Source organism: Phocoena sinus, chromosome 4, assembly GCF_008692025.1.
Source record: "Phocoena sinus isolate mPhoSin1 chromosome 4, mPhoSin1.pri, whole genome shotgun sequence".
NCBI classification, from domain to species: Eukaryota; Metazoa; Chordata; class Mammalia; order Artiodactyla; family Phocoenidae; genus Phocoena; species Phocoena sinus.
In genome coordinates, this window is record NC_045766.1 from 137,909,777 (window position 1) to 137,936,327 (window position 26,551).

The window sequence follows — 26,551 nt, forward strand, 5'->3', positions numbered from 1 at the left end:
AAAGAAAATGCATGTGTGAACTAACCATTTGGAATCCTCTCGTAAAAGATGGTCGTTACCCACTAATTAAAAATACATCTAAACTATTAGCTATAAAATAAGCTACAAGGATATACTGTACAACACAGGGAATATAGCCAATATTTTATAATAATTATAAATGGAGTATATAACCTTTAAAAATTGTGAATCACTATATTACACACCTGTAACTTGTACAATGTGGTACATCAACTATACTTCAATAAAATTTTTTTAAACTAATAAGCTATTGAGTGACAACTTAAGACTCTAGTTTTTTTAATTCAAGTACTTTATGTATTCCTATGTATATATTCAAATACTATATAAATAAAATGCAGTAATATACATATATACATATATTACTGCATTTAATTCCCATGATGTTCTTATGAATAAGTATCATTAGTCCCATTTTACAAATGAGAAAACTGTGGCTTATGGAATTCAGTTATCTTGCTTAGGGTTACACAAGAAATAAGTATCCCAGTGCCCTAGTTCTTAGTACAATGCCCCACATATAAAACTATTTAATAAATAATTGTGGAATTAATGACTGTTAGAATAAATTAATTTAAAAAATACATCTAAAAATGTAAAAAAAAACAAAACCAAAATACTTATGAGGGAGGGGGAGGGAAAGAAAGGCCAAGACAGAAGGAGCGCGAGGCGGCTGATAGGAGAAGACGAAGAGGCGGCGCTGCACTTGACAACCAGCATGCCAAGACGTCAGAAGAGGCAGAAGTAGATGGGAGAGAGAGACTCAGAGAGACAGAGAGCCCAAGAGGGCAAGAGACTGGACTCTTAAGAGACCCCTGGACTGACAGCTCTAGGCAGTTCAGAACCAGAATGACTATGGCTGAACCCGGGTTCATGGTGACATGGCAAAGCACTGATACTAACCTCTTATTCAGAATGTCCCAACAGGTATCAATGTTAAGGTACCAGAAAGAACCAAAACCAAAGCCCTGCTGTAGACTTTGTGGAAAGACTTACTGTCCTGCTGTGGAAAAAACCTGTAAAACCCCACATTGTCACGTGGTAGTGCATTTGTATGTGGTGCACAGACAGGCAGAAAGTGTACACCTGTCCTTTGCTTGGTTGTGGGAACTAAGTAATTCATTTCTAGGTTTGTTGAGGATTTGTCAGTAGCTGCCTCAAATGCAATGAGTGATGGATGGCTCACCCTAAAAAGGAATTCCCCATTTCAGGAATGTCAGTTTAATGATTCCTTACTTTGTAGCCTTTTTGCTCCTTGAGGGTAGTTTTTTGGTGAAGCTCAGTGTCATTCACTGGGAAACAGTTTGATTGATTCTTTTTTTTTTTTTTTTTTTGATTGATTCTAACTTTGTGAATTGCCATTTTAATCCAGGGAAAAACTAGAGTTATCTTCAAATGAGTTAGAACTAAGCTGGGATGGATATACTGAGATTAGACTGACTCACACTTCAAACATCTCATCATTTCCCTTCCCAACTGCTGCTTTTTAGTTTTCTTGGACAGCTTTGGAAAGTAACTATGGGACTGAATAAATCTTAAAATATGCTACCCCTCCCCCCCCCAAATAAAGCAGTTATGAGGTAGTGACAAACGTTACAATGCACATGAACCTTAAATACATTATGCTAAGTGAGAGAAGCCAGTCACAAAAGACCACACAATATATGATTCCATTCACATGAAATACCCAGAATACACAAACCTATGGAGACAGAAAGTAAATTAGTGGTTGCTTGGGGCTGAAGAGGAAGGGACTGACTGCTAATGGCTTCAGGCTTTCCTTTTAGTGAAGAAAATAATCTAAACTTAGATTTTGGTGATGGTTCCACATCTCTGAGTATACTAAAACTATCAAATTGCATACTTTACATGGGTAAATCTTATGGTCCATGAATTATATTTCAATAAAGATGTTAACAAAGACATCTTTTGGGTATGACATAATCTATATGACTCTGTGCTTTTCTATACGTTTGAAATTTCCAAAATAAAAGGTTAAGATAAAATAATATATACCTTATGGCATCCATCAAGATGATCCTCAACAGAGTTGGTACTTGACCTTTGACCTTTCCCCACCTTCATCCTTTCTCCCATTCTGATGCCTGGAATGCGGATGTGATGGCTGGAGCTAGCTGCTACTATCTTAGAACATGAAGACAAGGGTCACACCCTAGAAAAGGCATCACAGTGAGCTGGAAGTAGCCTGGATCTCTAAGAACATCTTGGCTCTGAGCTGCTATGCCAGCTCTGGACTACCTACCTGTGGACATTTATACGAGTCCTGTTTAAGCCACTCTTCACTTTGGGTCTCCCTTACTCACAGCTAAACCTAATCCTAACTGATAATGTCGTATTTTTATATTAGGGCTATGCTGGTTTCATAAAATAAATTAGAAGGCTTTTCATCCTTCTCTATATCCTGCAAAAGGTTAAATAACAGAGGAAATATCTAATCTTTAAAGCTTTGATAGAAACCTGCCATAAAACCATCTGGGGCCTGGCACCTTTTCAGTGATACTTCTTTGGCAGTTTTTTCAATCTCTTCCATAGGCTATCATTTTATTCTGGTACCCCATCTTTTCTGGAGTCACTCTGCATTTTATCAACATTTGCAAATTTATTAGCAGGAAATGCACATACTGTAATATTATAATTCTTACCAGGTTCCTTTTAATATGAAATTGTTCCTAGTGTTACATATTTTTCTCCCTTCACTTCATTTTGTTCTGTTAAAGATCAGCCGGTTGAATTAGGCTTTTCAAAGTATAAACTTGTGGACTTAATTTATAAATTTCCAGTGTTTTAAATTTCATATCAATAGGTTCCTGCTTTTATCATGTTTATTTCCTATTTATTTGCTTATCTAGAGTTTTAATTTGAATGCCTAACTCATTAGTCTTCATTCTCTCTGGTATAATAAAAACATTTAAGGCTATGAATTTTCCTCTGATTGCAGCACTGGCCATAGTGCAAAGCTCTTGCTAAACAGTATACTCATTTTCATTAAATCTAAAAGGGTCTATAAATGACGTTTTAGTTTCCTCTTTAAAGAATGTTATAAAATATACAAGTGGTTATACTGAATTTGATTTTCCTTTTAGTATCAATTTCTAATTTTATTGCATTATGATAGAGTATGTGGCTTGGGCAATTTCTACATGTTAACATTTTACTGAGTTTTTTCCTTTCATTGACTTTTCCAATTTTTCCATGGATTGAAAAGTATGTATTTTCTGTAAAATATAAAGGAACATGGTGGTGAACATTTTAGGAAGTAAATACTCAATTCTTTAACTTGTCTGCTCTTTCACTGTACTGGGTTTTGAATTTGAGTTTTCTTAATATATACTGATGTTGAAGCTATTTTAAAGCAAAAATGAGTATTTAAGGTTTTTATTTTTCTGCTCTTTTCTACCACTTTCCCACAGCTAAGTCTGAGCACACCCCTTTCTTGGTGTATCCAGCAGCAGTAGGTCTGGGTTGCTGGCCCAGCCTCCCCCAGGTGGCTGCTCATCTGAAGACAGAAAAAGCTCCTCCCACTTCTGTCACATAAGACCCAGAGGTTGTGGTCTTAAAACTCTAATCCTTGATCGAGATGGGAGGCAGTGATCACATCCCCTGTCGTGGGGCCCTTGCTGAACAAACCCCATCTCTCAGAAATCCTTTTCTCTGGAGCTGCTTCTTCATGGACCTTCACAGAGCCTCCTGCCACTACTGGACTTTGTCAAGGGAATCAAACAGAGGCCACTCCTGGAGAAAGGACAGCTGATCCAGATGACAAGCAACCAAACATTCTAGTGTTATCTCAACCCTTGGTCTTCAACAAGCAGATGCTCCCCCAAATCTGATGAGTCCTGAAGAAGCAGGCACAAATGATGTCTTTGTGTCTTTCCATCAACCGCAATCCCCTCAACTTTAAATGGGGATAAGAGTTCCCTCCTCATAGTGTTGCTACACAATTAAGATAATACATGCATGGCACTCAGCACAGGGTCTGATCCGGAATAACAATGAATGCTCACAGAGCTCCTGCTCTCATTAGATGCGCAGACATGGCCGGTATCTATCAACACTCCAGCAACTGAAACCATCTGCGTGGAGGCCCGTGAGTGGGAGCAGCCCAGCCCTCAGGGAGGGCGGCCTCCCTTGAGAAAGCAGTTCCTGCAGGTTTCAAGGATGTGTGGGAACCAGCACCAGACAAGAGTAGCACCATACTCACCAGCCCGCAGCAGCTCTCCTCCCAGAACACAGGATGAAAGGGCTGCGTCACAGCTGTCATCACAGAATTTATCTTGGTATTGACATTTCTCCCAGGAAAACATAACCAAATCTTTTAGATCTCTAGAACAGTTAGTGACAGTGAAAACCAGGCTGTTTTCCTTCCACTCTGGTCAGGGAGGTTTTACTGGGTAGGGCTGGGTCAGCTGGGTCCTGGGGTGGCTGGATGAGGTCAGCAACAGCTGCGGGGAGTGCTGGTCTACACCCGCCCTGGTGTTTGACCAGCTGGGCTCGGGCAAGGTTCTGGACCCTTAAGAATCTTGAAGCAGAGGGTGGGCCTGAAGATAAAGGAGTATTTCTTCATACTACATGCATGTGGACCTCGGGCTGTACGAGAGGCATGGGTGGGATTGGACCCTACGTCACAAGCTCCAGGGCAGGACAGGGCAGGGCTGCTGCAGCCCAGACACCCGGCAATCCCGTGCTCTGAAGATGACCCATTCCTTTCCCTCTCCGGTGACCGCGACACAGGTGAGAGGCTAGCTGTTCGGCTCACACATTCCTTGTGCTCAGCATGGTCTAGGTGGGGAGTAGGCCTGTTCCCGTCCAGCCACGGGAAGGGGCCCACATCCTCCCTGTCACATTACCACACCCTGCTGCAAAGGAGTTGGAAGTCAGTCCCCAGTCAGGTGGGCATGGCTCCATGGAAATGCAACCCTATTTCTGAACTCGGAAGGGAATCAGAGAGGGGCTGTGGAGAGCACTGGTGATCTGCCATAGCCCAAAGTGCCGCCAGTATGTGGGGGGTAATCTTACCCCAAAGGTCTTAAAGGTTATTCAGACTCAGGCTCCAGAATTATGAGCCTCAAGAAGGCAGAAATGACACCAGGGACCCACCTCCCCCCAGCTACCGGAGCAGGTAGGCTCGGGACATGAGCTCTGGGTGAAGACAGGCACAATATTTTGGCTTCTTTTTTAAACGTTTTATTTCTGATTGACGTCTCCACCTTTCCTGCGGAACTCAGGATGCAGCCGAGAACCAGAGCAAGGCCCCATTTCTGCTGGAGCTCCAAGAGCCAGAAGGTGCTCCTGCCTAACCGGGCATTTCCCAAAAAAATGTACTGTTTTAGGTTCATGGCCTCTTTCCTTCACCTCCCCTTCTTCCTGCTGTAATAGAAGAACCTGACAATGGACACCCCCAGCTCCAGCCAGGGCAGTAGTGGGACTGCTGCTGCCCAAGATACCCAAATGTCCGAGTTTTCCTTAATAACTTATGGTGGAGGTGCCTGTCCAAGAAGCGCAAGGAAATGGCCCTCACTCGGGCCCCTCGAGGTTGAATAAAACGATAAAGGCGGCCGGGCTGCTGGCAGCTCTTCAGGTGATGATTATTCCCTCAGGAGAGGAAGGTCAGGCAGTGTGCACAGTGCACGGCTTACTTCTGAGGCTAACTGTGGACCCAGAGAAACAGCAGGATGTGAAGGAAGAAATGTGTTGTAACAGACCCACCGTACACTGCAAATCCCAACAGGACGCGAGGGAGAAAATGGCTTCAGGCCAAACTACCTCCCCCGACCCCGCCAACGCAGGTCCCTCAGGTGGGATGGAGGTGGGCCAAGTTCATCAGGTCCAGGTCCCACCCAGCACAGAGGGGTCTTCACTGCTGGCCTGGGCCCGGGTCCCCTGCCACTCAGAACCCAGCCAACAACGACGGGCGCGGACACGTGTTTTTATCCCCGACAGAACCTAGCACTTAAACGGACTCTGGGAAGACGGCAGTAGGCAACTTCACACCAGGTCCTGAGACTCAGAAATACTCCAGCACCAGCCGTGGTCACCAGATCCCCTCACTCCTGGGAGGGCAAAGCATACTTTCCCCAGGTCCCCAAAAGTTCTGAAGTTATCATGACAAATGTTATAAAAGACAAGAGAGTGGGAAACACGCTGCACATCTGCAGCGGGCGCCACAGCACCCTCCTTGGTGGGCGTCCGCCAACGTCATGAGCAACCAGCACGCCTGTCGCCACCCTGCGGGGTCGGGGAGCTGTCGGGAGCCCTGGCCACAACCGTCGGCCAGACGGGAGGTTTCCTTTGTCCCTGACTTCACTTTCCAGCAAAGCTCAGACTCCGTTACAACTGTGCTCTGAACCTAAGAAGGTGCAGGTTGGTCAGGAGTCACAGGAAATTTACTCTCTGGGAAACGATCTTGCCAACGCCATGAAGAAATCCTGATGAATTTCAAAGGGAAGCTCTGACTAGAGGGGCCTCGAGGGAATAAGGAAGAAGGGTCAGACTCATTTCTGATACAGAACCATCAAGAGAGCGAGCTCGGTGCTGCTGGCTTCGGCTCCCGTAGGTCGGCACGGCTGCATCTCCCCCTGTTCTCGCCTACACCCTGCAGAGCTTCAGTGGGAAGTTCTCTGTGATGAGGTGCTCGGGGTGAAGCAGCACGACGACGTTCACCTCGAACTCTGCGAAGAGAAAGGACAGGCTTTATGCCCACCGGCCCGGAGCAGCGGGAACCAAGCACCAGCCCCGCCACGGGCGCAGCGAGCTCTCGACAGAGGGAGCTCCGGCCGCTGCGCGGGTTTGCACGTACGTCATCCCAAGCGTCCAGGAGAATCAGTGTGGATGCTACACTGGCGGGACTGCCTAAGTAAGCTGGTCTTCTCACCTTGGAACATGCTGTAAGGCCTCAGCTTCCCCAAACACTCTCCTTGTCCTTCGTCTTTACTACAGAGAATCTTCTGTCAATTCACGTGTACTCTTTGGCTTTATTTTTACATTTCCTACAGTTCTTAATGGGAGAGTGGACTCCAAACCGGCCCACCGCTGTCTGGGGACACGTCTCCCAGCCCAGGCAAGAAACAACGTTCAGAAACAGCAAGCAGTCTAACTGTAGCTCCTTTGGATACTGGTTGGTTTCCCTACAACACCTGTTCAAACATCCCTCTTTTACCTTTCAGCAAACAGGAGTCTTCTCCCCAGCTCTCCAGCCACTAAGGGTAAGCTTACTGACAGAAAGAGGGGCGTGCATGACGAGGGAGTCCCCGAAGAGAGTCCAGCCCGGGTCCCTCCCCAGCATGAAGAGCGAGGCGGGCAGCACTGCAGCGCAGGGCTCAGCTGGGGAAGGGGTTGGGGTAGTGCGTCCAGGACCCCCCCTGCGGCTCCAGGACAACGTCCCTGTGCGTGGCTTCACCTTCGCCAAGCATCAGCCGGGACGGGAGTTGTGCACCAGCAGTGCGCACCCTGTTCCTTTCCTTTCCGTTCCTTGACGGTGGTCATGCACTGCCACAGCCCCTGGCCCTGCCCAGCACCATCCCCATCCCTCCCCAGGTCCTCTAACCACCTCGCGGTACTCCCTGGTGGGGGGCACCGTAAGCTGGGCTGGAGGACGCCACGGGCCTGGCCGTGCACACGAAGCCCCCTGCGGTCAAGGCGAAGGGGTACACCCAGATGTGCGCCTAACGCAGGACGCGGGGCTCACCCCACCCGCACCTGAGACCCAGAGCCCGACCTCACCAGCCACGCGACAGCAACCCAGGGGCTATGAGAGGCTGTGGCGCTCAATGACCGTGGGCCACCTCCTCCCTGGGGGACCCCCCCAGCTGACAGGGCGGCCACTGCACAAGCCCCCAAATAGACGAAACAGGAGCCACGAGGACAAAAGCATCAGTGATGTCTTGGCTGATGGACTGAGGGCGTTATTTCTATGGAAGAATCACAGGCACCTCATTAAATCTTATATGGACACTTAGTAAGTCTGACAAACATAACACACAGAAAATAGAGGTGCCTAATGCATAGTATAGCAGAAAAAAATAATTTTTGGACCTTTTTTGAAGTTTATGTAGGAAAAACAAGTTGAGAAATCAACAGACAAGCTCCTCCTCAACTTCAAATCAAAGTACAGTCGACCTTTGAACAACGCCGACCCTGCACACGGCTGACAGTCCGCATAGAGTTTATGGGCCGCCCCTTATTCAGCAGTTCCTCCACAGCTGTTCTGCATCTGCAGATTCAACCAACCACGGCTCACGCAGCACTGCAGTGTGTGCTCCCGAATAAACACCCGTTTCAGAACACGGTGTGCAGCGTGGCAGGGAGCACCCCGGTGGGACGCGCGGGGCTGGCACGAGGCTGTGGCTGGGAGGCTCCTGGTGGCTGCAGGCACTGACTCTGCACTCGAGGCCCTGGGGCCTCTGGATTGTGTACAGTGGGCATATACCACCTACTCAATAACCATACACAGTTTTTGAGAAAAAACATGGTACCTTGTCAGCTTGGGTCAAGTCTGACCCTATGTCATCTTCCAGCTGACTGTGCTCTGTATTCGGTGAACAGCTGGGTCTGTCGCCCTCATTTCTATTGACAAGGGTGTCCTGACCCCATTATGTTCTTGCTACAATATAACGTTTCAGATAAAGCACTCGAGGGCCCCACCGTATTAGACTGTGCTTCTAGCCTGCCGGGCTGACGGGGCTCACGCTCACACAAGGGCACAGCAAGGTCCGAGAAGCACCCCGTGATGCCAGGTGTGACCACCTTTCCCTCTCTTAAAACAAAGAGCATACACTCAACTTCGGTGATGAAATTCTACTTCCTTCCTTTTTTTTTTTTTTGGCTGTACCATGCAGTTCGCGGAATCTTAGTCCCCAGACCAGACACTGAATCTGGGCCACGGCAGTGAAAGCGCCAAGTCCTAACCACTGGACCGGCAGGGAGTTCCCTCTGCTTTCTTCAATTTTAAATTACATTATTTGTAATTATTTAAAGTAAAATCACAGTCTAATTAAAAAAAAAAGATTGTCTCTGGACTAGTAATAATGTATGTTAGAAGATTTAGGGGGAATATGACATTAAGAAAACACATTGGGCTTAGGGACTGTGCTTCCATTTCTCAATGAAATGGGTATAAAAACAATCATTTACCAAAAGCCCCTTATTCTAGCTATTCACCAGTGAGCCTGCGCATGACACAGCCCGGGGACACTTCTGTGGTCTTTTGGTCAGTCTGCAGAAGGTTGTGTCAGCCAGGGCAGAGGCCCGAGGGTCCGTCCTGCTGTATCTCTGTGGTGGGGAGTAAGCTCGCCACTGAACTTCGTAAGCATGAACATTTTATTAGGATGAATGCACCATCAAAATACTTTATAAGAACACTTAAAACCACGGAAAGGTTCATAATATAAAGTGAAGGGAGGAAAAGCAGGATAGAAACCTGCATCTGTCACGTGATTCAGATCTTGTGGTCAAAATATCTACCCACGCATTCATGGACGCATTCATGGAAAATGACCAACACACCCTCAGCTGCTGGAGCTAAAGCCCTCGGGAAGATTACCGTTCACACTGGGCTGTCTCAGGTCTCGCGTCTCCGTCAAATGCCAGCCCATCAGGGAGCTGACCTGACTTCCTCATGCACCCGGCCGGCTGGTCCCTGGCTGAGTTAGTGTCCTTCACAGAGCTCGTGGTCACCTACCCAGCCCACGCTGTCTCCCTGGTGGGGGGGGGGGGGGGGGGGCGACACAAGTTCCTCGGAGCCGGGACTGCTCACCGGGAACCCTCAGCGCCACACAGCTGCTCTGCCTGCGTTTTTGTTGAGTGACCGAAGGACTGGGTGCTCTGGGCTGCATCTGACCCCAGCAGACCAGCAGGCCTGTCCCTCCGGTGGCTGCACCCCTCCTGGGGGCACCCCAAGGGCAGCACACGTACCCACTTTGAAGTTGGTGGTCTCCAGTGTCGGGCAGGTGAAGAGCCGGGGGAAGACCATGTATATGGGGACAGAGAGGCCCCGACACACGTCCCCGTCGGCGATCTGAATGTTCTGAATCTCTGTGGCATCGCGGGCGTACCCTTCTGCACAGCCTGGAGCAGGGAGAAAGCATCACGCGGTCAGAACACAGCAAACGTCCAAACAGGCTGAGCCACAGGCCCTGCGTGAGTCTAGGAGAGCCTGCATCAGCCCACTCACCTGCTCTCCCCCCGTCTCTGCAGGATTCTGGAGTCCTCCCTCCCTCCACATCCCACGCTCCTCAAACATACGTTTCTTGGAATCGAGAGGTGAGCTCGTGGCTAAGGGCTGGCGGCAGCGGGGGCAGGGAGGATGGAGGGGAAGAACGGGAGACGGGGACGGAGGGGGGACCTTACCGCAGGTCTCCACGCGCACCAGCTGCAGCTCGATGCTTTTGATGGCGGCCTCCGAGCTCTCCACCACCAGCTCTCCCGTTAGTGGCTGTGTGATAACACAGTTGGTCGAGTTGAGATGTCCTCTGATGAGAAATTTGGGGAGCAAGGCTCTCTAAAACAAGATAAAAACAGACACATCAGGAGTGGGCGGTGCCAGGAGAAGGTACTCAAGTCACTTTGGTACAAATAAAAACTGAAAACAGGGTCAGATAATTTTTATAAAATCCACTGGGACCCTGGTTTACAAAATGGGAAGAAAGGTACAACAGTACTTACATTTTCTGTCAACTTAAGTAACAGACTGAATTATTCAACAGCTATCTACAGACGTAAGGCACCTGATGTTGCTGGCACAGAATGACTAGCTCTCTCACAGAAGCATCCTGATTGCCTAGATCAGGTGTGAAACACTCCTTCTCACCAAGGACACGACATAAAAATGTCTAAAGAAGTTGCTGACAGTGTTTAAGGACAACCAGTCACCAAAAGGAAAAAAAGAGGTTTTAAAAAGATAATCAATTTTTAAATGTTCCCAATTATGCAATTTTGAAAAGCCAAGACATTAACCTTATTTCAAGGAAATTTAAAGAGAACAATTTTCTTCAATGCTTGACTAAAAAACCTATGGACCTTTTCTCTTCAGACAGAGGAAAATGGTCATGGGTGAGTAACGATGCCACGGGAAAAACAGAACTAAAGAGTTAGAGACATCTATCCTAGTAGTCTTTCCTATGGCTGTGTCCCAGTTACTGCAGGTAATTCAGAGTTTAGAACACCACTGTCCAACAGAAACATAATGGAAACCACAAATGTGAAGCAACTGTGTAATTTAAAATTTTCTAGTAGCCACATTAAAAAAGGAGATGGAAACAAGTAAAATTAATCAATATATCCAAAATATTATCAATTCCACACATCATCAGTATTTTACAGTTATGAATGATGTTTTACATTCTCTTTTTCATACCGAGTCTTTGAAACCCAGTCAGTATCTCACCCTGAATCTCATCTCGATCTGACCAGCCCCACCTCAAGGGTCAGTGGGTCATGCGTGGCTGGTGCCTGTACTGGAGGTCAAGAGCAAGGGCACTCTGTACCTGGTAGCCCCCAAAGGCAAAGAACTCTAAAAAAAGTCTTAATTCAAGACAGAATTCTAAAAAAAACTGAAAGAGGCTATTTGTTTAGAAAAAGGAAAAGCAGTAGCAGTTCCCATTAAAATTCTCTTAGGCAACTGCATGTTTCCAATCAAGGTTCAAATTCCTGAGAAGAAAATCTGACTGGCCTACTGGGGTCACTGCTCCAGAAACCAGAGAAGGGAGAGATGTTCAATGGATTTCTGAAAGGCTCCCCATGACACACCCCCACCTCAGCTGTGCCTCTCGCAAGATGAAGCCAGTAATCCTCCCAAACTGGCCTTTGACCCGACCCCAGTCAGGAGGGTCCAGGGAGCAGAATGCAGGGTTAGGGTAGGGAGGAAAAGCCACGTCCACAAAAGACAAGTGACCAAGGGCCCAGCTGAAAAACCAGGGTATGCGGCCCCCCTGACAGGCAGTGGCAGCCCCGGGGCTCAGGGGAGGGGGTCTCTGGCCACAGTGCAATAAAACTGGGAGAAGACAGTAAAAAAGTATAAACATATACCCTCTCTTTTAAAAACCATCCTTCTGCTAAGTAGTTACCGAATTTAAAAAGAAAGTAAAATTGAAAATACAGACTATTTCGGGTAGAGACAAAAATTTCCTCTTACTGATGACTTGATACCCAAGTAAAGAACAGGAGGGCAACAGTCTGTCAGTGGGATCCGGTTACTAAGAAAGCCTCCCTGGCACTGGCGTGTAAGGAACACGTTACCTCTTTGACATTCTGTAAGGTTTCAGGCGTGACAGTGAAGGCCACGGGACTCGGAGTCAGTTTCCGCTTCTGAGGCTACAAGAGGAGGAGAAACCAAACTCAGCAGAGAGTCCACAGGTCAGACTTGCCTTTCCCCATTTAAGGAAACACAAGGTAGCATCGTGAACCAGGAAGACCTTGGCACTAAGAGGCAGGACGCTTGGATTCTAAACACAGTTCAGCCAAGAAACAAGGAAGGCTGTGTGCTGTCCAAGGTCCTCATCCCCATGACTCAGTTTCCTCATCTGTAAGATGAGGGCAGGCTTCTTAGTCTCTAAGGTCCCTTTCAGGTCCAGAATTTAAAAACAGAGCAGTATTGTTGGGAGACATTTATTCTGAACCTCTTTCTGAGAATAAAAGCCACTGAATCGGCACCACGACCCTGTGCAGAGCTGTTACCAGCCCTGGTCCCACTTCACAGATGACAGTGAGGCACAGAGGGCTCAAACGGTGGCTCAAGCATGGGGCAGAGCTGAGGTCCAAACCCAGGCAGCCTGGCTCCAAGGCCGGTGCAGTTAGCCACTCAGCTGTACAACTGTCTACCAGGAAGAATCACACCTATAACGTAGTTATATGTTAGCATAATTAATTATATGTTGCCGTAATTAGTTAACAAGGATAGTCTCCACATTACATACGTGCAGAATCCATCAGTACAGCCAAGCTTCACGGGGCCTGCCCAGTGTCATTTACTCATGGGCTGGGGCCCAAAGGCCACTGACGCCCAGATGGCCGGGGAGCCGTGGAGGAGAAAGGGTACCGACCGATTTGCCAAGTTCACTCACTCACCAAAAGCTTATTCTAGGAAACATTCTTCCTGAATATATTCTTTTTACTAATAGGTTCATGAACGTGTTCTTTAGGGAATAATGTATTCCTCCTCACAGTATACAGAGGAGTATGTAACTTCATGTGCTACAGGTCACAGCATCGTTTGGCTTCTAGTGAAATCAGTCCCGAAGACTCTTGAAGGCCGAGTGCGGGCGGACCCCCAGGAGCAGTGAGGAAGCCCGAGCTCTGCGGCCACCCGTGGGCCGGGGGCCAGGGTCTGCGGGCCCAGCTCTGGGCGGGGGGCTGCGTTTGGGCTCATTCTTCTTCACAAAGTTGGAGGCGCTTTTTATTTAGCACGTAAAATGGCAGGTGACTTTTTTAGGGGATAATCTACATGAGAAAGAGTTTTTTTGCTTCACTTTGAAAACCCTTGATGGAAAAAGGGAGACTATTCATCTAAATCAAGTTAACTTCCAAAAAGGATAAATATTTTCATCATATTTTACATAAAATATTGTATCACTGAAAGAAATACTTAACACTATGATTATTAAAAATTTATAAACAGGGAAACTACAAATATTGGAAATCCTAAAAAGTCATAAAAATGATGCAAGGGCATCAGTGATTTTGCCGATCTTATGCACAAGAAATCTGTCTTACATTTTCACTTAATCATCACTAAAAGATACCCATGGACATTTCATCATAGTGTAAAAGGCCCTGCCCCAAAGGACCTGGAGAGGCTGAGATACAGGGGAATCCAGGGCTGTGGGCACAACTACTCACCACCACGTGTCACCTGCAGCCCTGGCACGTGAGAGAAGTTTTTAAGGACACTCTGTCACTACAAAGTACTAGCAGAAGGTGTCAGGCGAGGCTCCCCACCCCGGCCCGAGCAGCCCTGCATGTTCTTGCTGTACAGGCCGAGAATGCAAGGCCCTGGCCTTCTCTCCCTGTCTGGGCCATTTCCCCCAGCTGTTCACTGAAGCTGCCTTGAGGGACGAGGTGAGTCTCCCTCCAGGACAAAGAGCAGGCTTGCTCACTGCCTGCTGTAACAAAGGCGGATTCCCCAGCTTGGGGCTCCGCAGCTGAGGCACAAACCCCTCAGGTGCAGCGCCCCTTTGGGCCGTGGCGTCACCCCACAGGGCTCTGGCCCAGGGGAATGACACACATGCTGACACCAGCCATGCCGGGAGAAATCCAGTCCCCTGTCTCTAACCCAGGAGTCCAGAGTCTCTCCCCAGCATCCACGGAACACTACCAGGCTAACTTATTGCTTGTAAGTGGGGTCCAGTCCCAGACCCCACAGAGGATTCCTATGACTGAGCCCAGAGCCCCCGAGTGCAGCTTACAGCAGAGTGGACGATGAATTCACAGGTCTTGGTCAAGTCCTTGGCCAGCAGGGACCGCCTCATGTCACAGCGCAGGGTATACTGGAGGGAAAGGCAGAGGAAAATACATCCTTTCAGATGGTTTGCTTTCATCCTGGAATTTCATCCTGGAATTTCTTACGAAGAGGCAAGTTGGAGGGAAACTTTGTCCAACTAATGTGTTAAATGAAATTAATATACATAATGGGGGGGAGTTAATGCTCAGAACAAAAACAGTGCTATTAAAAAAACACTTTAAGGTTATTCCTCAGCCCATTCCCACGGCCATTCTGTAGCTGGACCCCCTGGAATACAGGTGCAGAGCCTCCCCTGTAACACAGGACAGACCAGAGAGGCAGAGCACGAAGGGCAGGCCTGGAGCAGCAGCTCGCTCACACCCGGTCCTCTGCCTTACCAGGCGAGCCCAGACAAGGAGCACAGCTTCTCTGAGCTTCGGCTTCCTGCTCGCTAACACTACCTTAGTGAGGACCCAGCGAGGTAATGTGTGATAAGCCAAGGCCTGGCACACAGCAGCTCTGGGTAAAACGGCTGCTGTTTTGTAGTAAGGACGAGAAAACACAGGCAGCAGGACTGCAAACCCCTGGATGGCATCTAGACTTCACAGGCCAACCTGGGAGATGTGGGTCAGCCCCCGACTTGCTCTCACTCGCTGCGTTCTCTGCATGGGCGGCACCGCGCTGGGTGCCGGCGCAAGGGCAGAGCTGCGCCCCACGTGGGGAAGGGAAGCGATGCTAGTGACAGTGCTGAGTCCTGGAGCCCAGGCCTCCAGGGCATCTCAAAATGAGCTCTTCATATCTTAACCTTAGGAGGAAAAAAGAGGGGAAAGTCTTTGCAAAATTGTCATTTTAGAAAATTCAAATGTATGCAAACGTAAAGAGAAGCATATAAGGAAGCCCCAGATCCGTCAGCCAGCTTCCCCAACGGCCAGTCCTGTTCTTCCCCTCGGCCCTCCCCCATTGGCCAGCAAAGACGTATCCTGCGAGCAAAAGAACGTGGACAGGAAAGGGATGGAGCATCACGCTTGCTTTGAACTTGGCCGTATTCAACTCCTCTGCTGTCCCTGTGCTGTCCTTCTGAACTAGCCACTGCCGGTGCACCTGCTGCAATGGGCCCTGAGCCGAAAGCGTGGCTTCACCCGGGACTGTCCCTTCACATCCCTGTCCACGACAGACTGTGTGGTAACAAAACTCTACAGCACGATCACCGTCTTAATGTTAATCTTAAACAAAAAATCACAGAACGTATGTTGGATAAAGTGAGCTGTTGTTTTAATCATCCGAGAAAAACATTAAAATAATTTGTAGAACTGGAACTATATGCACAGTTGAGTCAAGAAGCTACAACTATTATGACCAATCTGTCCACGTTAAACAAGAAGCTGCTATGTACTTAAGGTACTCCTGGGAGATTAAAACAAAGAAAAAAAGAATCAACCTTTGTCTGCAAGGGCCTTCATATATATATACAGAGATATAGATGTTCTCCATCGAGATTTCAATCTGGTCTCCCCAACCAGACAAGCTCAGCGAGGGCTGTACCATATATGTATACGCTATGTTTGTGTGTATAACGTACAATATATACATGCACGTATGCACGTCCATTGTCTCTCTCCTGTACGGCCCACACGCCGCCTAGAAGAGGCAGCGTTTTATTCGGGCTTTGCCTGGTCTCCTTGATGGTTTTCCCGATGGGAACGTCCCTTCCTCATTTTCAGTCTCAGGGCTTTGGGCGGGGCTGATTTCCCCCCATCCCACAGGGGTGTGGAAGTGACCAGAAAGGCAGGACTGTTGCTGGGCCACGGGAAACAGTCCCTTCTGCTGGGGCTGCCAGGCCAGGAGATTGTAAGCCTGTGGCCGCCGGCCAACAACCAGCTTCACCTCCGAGAACACCGAGCTGGGGGCTGACCGGTGCCCGCCCTGGCCTAGACGGTCCCCTGGAATTGAGAGTTCCATGATCCAATATCCCTTTTTTGGCTAAGCCAGTTTGAGCTGGATTTCTATAACTTGCAGATGAGAGAGTGTGAGTAACGGGCACCAACTTTTGGTCACTGAAGGTTTTTAAGTGTGAAAGCAATAATTAGTAATATAAGGCAGCTGGTGGTAAGTGGGGGGAAGGGGAGAAAGATGGAGAAAAGAGGAAAAACACTGAGATTATGTTTTAGGAATTGTGTTAAGTTCTTAAATTTTTTTTCTTTTTTTTTTTTGGCCACACAGCACAGCTTGTGGGATCTTAGTTCCCGGACCAGGGATGGAACCCGTGCCCCCTGCAGTGGAAGTGTGGAGTCTTAACCACTGGACCGCCCGGGAACTCTCAAGATTTGATTTTCTCGACTGTCAGTAAACACAGGACAGGAACGAGGAAAGAAAACGCGTGTCAACAGATTTAAAGCAGACTCCTAGAAAGGAGTCTGTCAACAGGAGGACTACCATCTCTACCATTTGATTCTGAACACACAATTTCAGCAGACATGTTGGTACTGCTGTATTTTGTGTTTTATAGTATAAAACCTTGCTAGTATGGCCACAAGAGTAAAACAACCATAATAAAACTTCCCCGTGATTTAAACAACTTTTAAAGGAAAAAGTGGCTGCACAGGGGACGACTAGAAAGACTGCCAGCTTCCTGTATGCTCTATCTACTAACAAGGATGAGAAATGGATGCAGGATGGCTGAGAAGAAGAATCAGAGCAAATAGGATCAAGCCCTCTAAGAAGTCCCAGGAGTCCAGCCCCTGCAAGCTGACAATTTAATACCGGCTACATTTTAAATCCTTTATTCTGTCTTATGATTTTTCCTGTTTTTACATTATGTTACTACAACACAGTTCAGAGGATAAACGCAACATGTCTTTGCACCCGTATAATCTGAGAAAGATGTTATTAGGGCTCAACAACAACACTTTCTATCCCAAGTCACACACCCGGGACTCTTCACGGGAAGCTCGATAAGCGATGGCACTGAGAAGGTGACACCCGGTGTGGCACCTCTCTGCAGGGCACCTACGCCACTGTCCAACAAGGAGGGTAGAAAAAGCCCCATCTAGAGACTGAGTGAATGAGTGAACCGATGAATGAAAAAGAGATCAAGAAGCTATAATCCTAGTTTCTCTCAAGAAGTATATTTCTCAAAAGAAGCAATGACAATTGAATAAGAGCCGAGAATTTGATGATATTGGGGAATTTTTATTCATTCTGATAGCTGTGAAAATAGTTAACTGGGATTATGTGGAAGAATGTCCCTATATTTTGGTGATAGATATTGAAGTATTTTGAAACGAACTGTCAAGATTCTGTAACTAACTTTGAAATGATTCAGAAAAAAAATAAATACAGATGAAACAAAGGTGGCAAAATTCTAATAAATGTTGAATCTAGTGATAAGTGTAAGGTGACAAGCTCTTATAAATTTGAGGTTGAGAAGACATCTCTATACGTTTTCAGAAATTTATGAGATATCTGGGGAGGTGCAGAATTCCAAGTTGTAGCCTTCTGAGGTTAACCCTCAAAGCGGTAAAATCTGATGACCAAAATAAAGGGGGTCGGGGTGATTATTTACCTTACTAAAGAATTAACCACATGTTGACTCTTCTGCATTTTAACTAGTTTCCAACTTACCCACAGCTACACAGGAACCCAAGTTTTGTATGTATATCTGTCTGGTTTCTTGTCAATATTTGGAAAAGGGTGAGATTTCCAATTTTATTTTAAACAAATTAATCTTTTAACAAGAGTGATCAACACAGGAAAAGAAAGTGACAAGTAAGAAGTATGACCACAGAAAGCCTGACGTTATTCTCTTCCGTTTCTAACGAATATACGCTTCTGTTGCTAAGTGAGCAGCATCAAAGAACGACTGTGCGGGTGAAGCAGGGTGATGCTGACTCCGGCAAGAGAATACAAATAATTTTGAAAATGCGACGTTTGAGATATTTTCAGTCTCGCTAAAAATTAAAAAGGCAATACTTTCTTTCATGGTGAAAGTATTCCCAGCCTAGAAAGCTGGTCAGAGGATGCGGGTCTCTACAGCAGCGATCTGTATGTCTATGCAAGGGGTCTCCTTTGAAGCTAGACACTTTACTGTCACTTCTTATGAGCTGCCCAAAGCCTTCAGTATATTTATTGCCTGAAACAGGTGCACCGATAACAAAGGACTAGAAAAGTTTTTCTTTACAGAAAGGTATTTATTGCGATAGAGTACATCATACTACATGAGTTTCTTCTTGACCGATCTCTTAGGCCATACATAAAACTCATATACAGACAAACCTTTGGTTAAACTCTCACAAGTGTTTGGAGGATTTCTATTTTAAAAGTGCTACATTTTAAGCAGGGGAATGGTCTCTACCAAGACCAAATTATCAGCTAAAAATTAATAAATCAAAAAATTTCCTAACTGCCAGCCCTCTTGCACATACGTAAGACAAAATACTTTTGTCTCATCCAGCAGGGAACCGCTGCAAGGCTGATAACACAAAAGTACCTTTCTTTCCGCTGAATCATGACTCGCTCTGAGTCATGACTCCAAACTGCCCCTGAGACAACAATAGGGACTGTGAAAGAACCCTGAACCAGCGGAGGTAGACGGGAAGTCATAAATCCACTTCCCCCTCATTTACAAGGTTTGTTCAGTAAAGAATACAAGCCTATGTCAGAGCAGGAGCCTTTGGGTATGAAACAAAGAGATATTTATACATATAAAATAGAAAAGTTAGTGCGGGTGCCAGAGAGAAGTGAGGGCACGTCTACTACCAACAATAAAAGCAACCCTTACAGTGTCAGCGTGGCCTGAACAGAGCCTCAAAGAAACAACGGAATTTTGGAAAGAAGCTACAGCTTGGGTCCTCCTAGATCCCCATCAAAGATAATGGTCATACATAAAATATGTTCTGCAGGGCCAAATGAGAAATCAACACAGAATATACATGGGAGGGCTCAGCAGTAAATAGAGTATTAAATTCTTGGGTCCACCTATGAACTTTCAGTGAAAGAAAGACCAAGCTGTTTTGCAGAAGAAAAGTTGTGAAGTCAGCTTCACGGGATAAGGAAACGCTCACCTGGATGTTGACAAACACGCCGTGGTAAGTCTCATACAGGACTCTGTTACCCTTCACGTGCAGAGGAAATTCGAAAGGAATTTCTGTTCTGCCGCTGGGAAATTTACCTGGTTTCACCATTTCGATGGTGCTGTTGATAATCTGGATGGGCTGTAAAGAAAACCCAAGTCAGTCCATCAACAAGCACTTCTTGATGCACTTTCTTTCACGTTACTGCGTCTATTAAATAATCTCCTGAGACACCACACCCCAGCCCTCAGCCGCTACCATCCTGGTGCCCTGTCAGCGGTGAGTTGGCCCAAGGTCTCTGGTTCATTTGCAGGACTGGATGCTTAGGCGTTTGGTGCACAGTAGGAAGTGAACTGATATACTTCCCTCCCTTAACCCGAAGTATCTCAGTTGACTGTCCTAACGACCCTTCCGGCGGGCACCTCCACCTTCAGAGTGAAGCAGACATGCCCGGCACTTGGCAAGGTGCGGGGCCCTCTCGCAGCCCAGGGCACCCGTGCAGGCCTCCTCGGCTGGGCCCTTGGAGGGAAACAGTACTCACACTTGGAACCTGCCTAAAAGGCAGGTGTTACACCTTACTTAGTTAAGGTACTCTAAGTCATTGATTTACAATCACTCTGAGAAAATCCACAGCTTCTGAAGTGAGTCTCTAAGTGTTGATGGAAGAAAATAAGAAAACTGTGGAAAAACCTGAGAAGGTCCTGAATCTGAATACTCTTAATGAACCTTTCTTTCCTCTCAACTCTTTCCCCTTCAAAACTTAAAGAGTTAATAATATGTCCTTCAGGAAAAGGAAACTATAAGTATAGAAAAAAGACTTCACTTTCTAGAACACAGAACTTTAAGTGACAGAAAAGAATGGCTCTACCCGCATCTTACCTGCATGCCATATCCAACAGCAGCTGGATTAAAATAACAGTTAAAAGAACAGTTTTGTTTCAGGAAGGTAAGTGCCAGAAGGCCCAGGCACAGCTTCTCAGAGAGCTCTCGTCTCCTTAATGGCTGAAATTAGTCCCCCCCAATCCTATCTAATGGGAATAAAAACAAGCAGACTTTCAATAACAGAATATATTCAAAATCAAAACATCTGAATGTTTTTTCAGTTTGATTAGTAAATAGTAAAAGCATGACTACCACCATTCCTTGCAAAATAGCGACAAATAACAAGCCAGACAGCAAGTAAAAACCACCACAGACGTTTGAAAAATGAACTAAAAACGTGCAACGCTAGCATTCTTACCTTAACAGAATTATAGAATGCTTCGAACACACCCACACTCTTGGCACTGAGTTGGAGGTTCACGGTTCCTTCCACTGTCAAGGAGACTCCCTGGTGCTGGACCGAATCCTTCCCAGATACGACCACCACCCCGGAGAGCATTTCCTGGGGGAGGGGAGACAGCCACCCAACACATTAGCACGGCTCCTTCATCCACCTGGTTTACTAGCAAAGTCAGCCTCCGTAACCATCAATTTGTTCAAAGATGCAGACACTCATTGAGTGCTTATCACAGACCAGATGCCTGGATACCAGGATGGGGAAGGGCCAGCCCTGGGGGGTCCCGGGGGAACGGGCGTGGGGGGTGGGGGGGGTGGCGAGGAATCTCATCCCATCACCGCCTTCCGGACACACCTTTGTTCCCGCTGGAGAATCCAAACAAATGTCTGATTTCAAAAGGGCAAAGAGAAGGGCCTGGGGGAAAGGCAGATTCACAGACCGTTACACAGGAGCACGTATGGCGATCTCCTCAGAAGGAATATGACACAGTAAGAGCCTTTTCTTTAGGTTCTTCCTCAATTATGCCGACTAAGATGATGACACACTGTCAAACGCATGAGCAACTGAGCACGGCTGCTGGCCGGTGTCCTCTGCCCAGAGAGCCTGGTGGGGGGCCTGGAGGTCGTGGATACACCACCCGACGGCCACACGGCCCTTCACTAAGCCCCCAGCCCCTCTGTGTCCTGCTTCCTGCTGGTGGACAGTCGAGCCCAGATTTCCCTGGTTCATGAATCATTTAAGAAAGACTTCACAACAGAGCATCCATTCACATCCATTCACTTCTCTGGAGATAATCACTGAGTCACAGAATATGGACATTAACTACATTCCTTCCTGTCACCGTGGGCTTGCCAGTCTCAAGTTGCGACTGGGGTTTGCGTGGAACAGGAAGTTGAGAAGATTAACTAGCACCAACCAAAGGAAATCCACAATAAACACAAAACAACGTGTTTCTGAAATGACCTCGAGAAATGGTTTGTGACTGTTCTCAAATGGTAATGTGATGGCAGAACTGTTGACAAAAAGACGAAAAAAAGAAAAACAGCAAAAATTAAAAATGGCCCCACAAAGCAATTATACCCCAAAAGAGATGTTAAAAAAAAATGGCCCCACAGATCAAAGCATTTAAAAAATCTGTCCTCCTGGCGTTTAAATCTGTTTACCTTTTATTTTCTCTAGTCATCTGGTGAAAAAACTTTCACCAAGTTCTTACATTATGTGAAATTTTGGGAGCGGGGACTATTCTATGTCCCTTAAATATGCTAAGTATTTTGGCTTTGTTTCCCATTCCCCATCCCAAAGCGCTGAAGTCTAAATTAAACAAACACTCTCAGCTCCCTTTTAAGCAGAATTCAAGGGGTAGAACTCATTTTGTTCTTAACATAAGAAGCTCGTAAGAGAATTTAAATGAAAACCCTTCTGAAATACTAATTTTACTTTTAAATTTAATTAAAATTAATTCTATTAATTTTTGTACAACCTAAATGAAATTTTAAAATCTAATTTTTAAGAATTTAAAGCCACTAGTACATTTTAAGAAATATGCTTTACTAGTATGTCCCAGAATTAAAATCAGAGAAAACAATTCATGAACTTTATCAATTAAACAACACAATAGTACTTGGTTCTGCTTCTACTTAATTGTAATGTATTCAGTTAATCTCATGGGAACAGGATCTGGGTTGACCACTGAATACCATATTATAATCACGACATCAATAGAACTGTTTCCTTCCTTTAATCCCTATGGCATAAGAAGGAAAAAGCAGTGAAGTACCCTGGAAATTAGCAGAGTAAATATTTTATGATTCTTTTGTCATTCCTTGATTTCAATTAAGAAATATAGTAGAGAGAATAAAAAATTAATATAATATTTGCTGATAAATTAGGCATTCTAACAATACACAGGTCCATTCAATTCCTACCAACATAAGAAAGATAAAGAGTTAGTCCAAGTACAACCCACGGAGCCAAGAATTTTAAAACAGATATTTCAACAAAGAGTTAAGACCCATGGTAAGAAGACGACTGACACTTCTTTGTTTTTTTAAATTGAGGTATAATCGACATACAACACTGTATTTGTTTTAGGTGTACCAGACAATTCTTGGTTAATCCTGGTGAGAGAGGAGAGAATAACTTGTATAACTGAAATTAACGAGAACCCAAGACCTCACCAAGAACTTCCCGCTCAGACTTCCACCTAGAAGGCTCAACAGGGAGAAAAGATCAGGGCCGTGGACAGCGAGGGTACCTCGCTGGTACCGTGACGTGATAAGTGGGGTCCCTCACTGAGGGACCTGATTTCAAAGAGGAGGCCCTCCTGGACGTAAGGATGACAATGAACCCCGGAAACAATGTACAGCGTGTGCTGATTTTCGGGGGGAGAAGAGCCATGGCTTTTGTCACATCAGCAAGGAGGCCCTTGCCCTGAGAAAGGTTAAGAAACAGAGAGAGACGCAGACCCCGCACTCGTGTGCGTGCAGCCGACACGAGGAGACAGATCCCAGCGCTCTGGCCCGCCCGTGTGGCCCTCAGCGGGGACCCGCAGCCGCCACACTCCCACCAGCATCGGCAGAAGCCGGGCCCTGGGGGGGTGCGGCCCGCGCGCGCCCTGCCCGCGGCCAGCCCGCAGCAGGGGGGCTCCAGGCTCTGCCCGGAGGAGCCGAGTCCAGAGGAAGGCCTGGAACCCCGGCACCAGAGCCAAACCAGAAGCGGGGGCGCCCAAAGTCTCCGGGTCTCCCCGGCTGACCGGCCGCCGGCTTTCTGCGCAGAAGCCACCGCCGAGGCTTCCCGAGGGGGCTGAGAGGCTGCGGCTTGTAACTTCGTATTCTCTAAACGGAAGAGGCCGCTAGCGAACTCCACAACTCTTTTCTTTGTTCTCCGGAATCTAATGCCAAACCCATAATTAGGGCTCTGGGCTGCAGGAGGGCAGCGTCGAGTCAGCAACGCCCCCGCCCGGCCTCCTGGAAATCACCCAGAAGAACAAGACACAAAACCACAAACGCCCTTCTCGGTGAAGCAAGGAGACGGCTAAGTGCCGTGAAATAGGTGAAGACGAGCAGGGGCCGCGCAGTCAAAAGGCGAAGTGAGGCCCGCGGCTGCAGGAAGCCGCTTCTGGAAGGTGAGGGGCACCTGGGAGGGAGCCTCCCGACGCCCCACGCGGGAAGCAGGAGCTGTGACCCGCCCCCCAGCTGCTTCTCACATACGGGGGCCGGGGGTAAAGGTTAGAGAGACTCACGTCAAACCTCAGCCCGCGCGGTCCAGGAATAAATCATCTCCTGCAAGAAGGAGACATTGTGAGAACCAGCAGAGGTGCTGGGACACACAAAGCACAGACCACGTGGCTCTTCTACGTAAAGGAACTCCACAGGGTAAAAAGGCCAGTCATTTCCACGGCCCTACAGATGGGGGGCTCCAGCCCCACCTGTGTGCCCTCATCTCTAAACGCTCCCCCTCAGCCACTCCTCTCCACCGTCCTGGCCCCCGCATCCAGCCTCAGGACGTGTGCACACACTCCTGCCCCCACCTGGATGCTCTTCTTCCAGAACCCACGTGGCTCGTGACGAAGACTCTCTCCTTGACCAAACTCTACTCAGCCTCTCTCTCTCTTTTTTTTTTGGCGGTACGCGGGCCTCTCTGTTGTGGCCTCTCCCGCCGCGGAGCACAGGCTCCAGACGCGCAGGCTCAGCGGCCACAGCTCACGGGGCCAGCCGCTCCGCGGCATGTGGGATCTTCCCGGACCGGGGCACGAACCCGCGTCCCCTGCATCGGCAGGCGGACTCCCAACCACTGCGCCACCAGGGAAGCCCTACTCAAACTCTCTTGAGCTCTTTTTCAACTAGGCCTCGGCTTTTGATTTCCGTGTTCCTCTCTGCATCGTCTGATTGTAGCAAGAATTCTGCCAAGTCAGTTGAACCATCCTCCATATCCATCACCCTCAACACCTGACCAGGTTCCTCATTCTCCACCTCTCCTGGCCCCAGGGGGTGTCTGATGAACCTGGCCTGCCTTCAGCAAGAACCCTGTGAGCTGGTTTATTCCTTTACCCTCCTGATGTTTCTTCTCAGTAATTTTCCATCCAGTGATCACCCCCCCACTCTGCTCCCTGGTGATAATTACCACTTGCCCACACTGCACTCAGAGTGGAGCCTCTTTTCCCCACTGCAAGACCCCACTGCAGTGGTCCCTACATCTATCGCAACAGTTCCCCCCTGAGTAAAGTCTGCTTTACCATCTTCAACAAGGGCCACGGATAATTTTTTCTCTCACACTCGCTCCCTCTTCTCCATCAAGTTGGTGCTCAAGTGACAGCATCCTCATGAGGACTCCCCTGACCACTCCTATTAAAAATGCACTACTCCCTTTTCAACACGCACTTATCCCCCCTCCCTGACTTCGCTCTGCAGCACTTGTCGCCTTCTAAAATACTCCATAAGTGCTTATCTATTTTACTTATCATCTGTACTCCTGGAATGTAAACTCCACAGGGGTAGAGTGACAGCAAGAGCAGGCACTCGATGTTTACTGAACAAATAAATGACTGCCCACCAGAAAAACACAGCACCAGCAAGCAGGTGGAGACTGTGAACATGCATTTCACCGCGGATTTTTCAGTGTCGTGATGCAATCGCTTCTATGAGGGATGAACACAAGACAGAGCTATGAGAGTTCAGGGATAAGATGGTGAGGCCAAAGAAAGAGATAAAAAATGTAAGAAAAGCTCAGAAAAGAAGTGGAAGGAAAAAATAAAACAAAACCATCACAGAAAAGGAGGTGAAACTGAAAGGGGCTCAAAATACATACAGGACAGAAATGAGAAAATTCAAACAAATCGTGTGAAAATTTAAGAAAGAATTAAAAAGAATCACCAGAGAAAAAGATAAATACAAGAGACCATGAGGAACATCCAACATATGCATAATGAAGTTCCCAAATAAGAAAACTGAAATAATGGAACACAACATATTTACTGATGTAATTTTTAAACACTGAAAAAGCAAATGGATTAGGAACGGTTAAGAAAAAGATAGACTCTAGTAAAACTATTCTACTTAAAAAAAAGAAAGAATCCTTTAGGAGTCAGGCAAAAGAAAAGTCACTTACAAGAGGGGGAAAAGCAGACTTCTTCACAGCAAAATACAATCCAAAATGAAAGTACAGCAATACTCATTACAATGCTCAAGGAAACACGTGTGATGATACTGGGTTTAGGCTTTTACCTAACAGCTGCTCACATATAAAAGAAGTTCTACATGTGCAGAAACAAACAAGCAAAACCCCAAGGAGCACTGCATAAAAAGCCTTCTTGAGGAACTGATTAGATAGTGAACTGTAACTCTTCAAGAGAAACCCTCCATCAAAAGAACCAATTGTGAGGACTGGATCCATTCAACTGAAAGAATAAGACTAAGAGGTATGTGATGATTGTGGTGAGAGAGCAGAGTGCAAAATACAAGTCCTGACAGTGCAGAAACTACTTAAATAACACCAGTTGGGCAACTAAGGGGCTAGAAAGCGGGAGGCAGTACAATGTACGTGGCTTCCTTGTCCTTGACAGCTGGGGTTTAAAAACATATCATTGAAACCATGCTCTCCAATACGGTAGCCACTGGCCATATGTGGCTATTTAAACTTAAATTTATATTAATTAATATTAAGGAAAATTAAAGTTCAGGTCCTCAGTTGCCCTAGCTACATTTCAACTGCTTGCAAGCCACATTATGGCTA

At 46.9% G+C, this 26,551-nt stretch overlaps 1 protein-coding gene across 2 annotated transcripts in view; it reads right to left on the reverse strand.

Moving 5' to 3' along the window:
• Window positions 1-1,336: 1,336 nt before the first annotated feature.
• The window catches only part of VPS26C (VPS26 endosomal protein sorting factor C), a 53,390-nt gene continuing 28,175 nt past the window's right edge, over window positions 1,337-26,551 (reverse strand). Inside the window, exons 1-8 of one of the 2 annotated variants that reach the window (XM_032630196.1) lie at window positions 21,176-23,746; window positions 20,783-20,926; window positions 19,534-19,683; window positions 14,439-14,519; window positions 12,274-12,348; window positions 10,387-10,537; window positions 9,952-10,104; window positions 1,337-6,710 (exon numbers count right to left, since the gene is read on the reverse strand). In XM_032630196.1, the coding sequence (XP_032486087.1) occupies window positions 6,628-6,710; window positions 9,952-10,104; window positions 10,387-10,537; window positions 12,274-12,348; window positions 14,439-14,519; window positions 19,534-19,683; window positions 20,783-20,923 (834 nt within the window). In that variant the 5' untranslated portion in view covers window positions 20,924-20,926; window positions 21,176-23,746 and the 3' untranslated portion in view covers window positions 1,337-6,627. Of the gene's footprint in view, window positions 6,711-9,951; window positions 10,105-10,386; window positions 10,538-12,273; window positions 12,349-14,438; window positions 14,520-19,533; window positions 19,684-20,782; window positions 20,927-21,175; window positions 23,747-26,551 lie in introns of those variants that run through there. The other variant, XM_032630195.1, reaches the window with a different exon arrangement.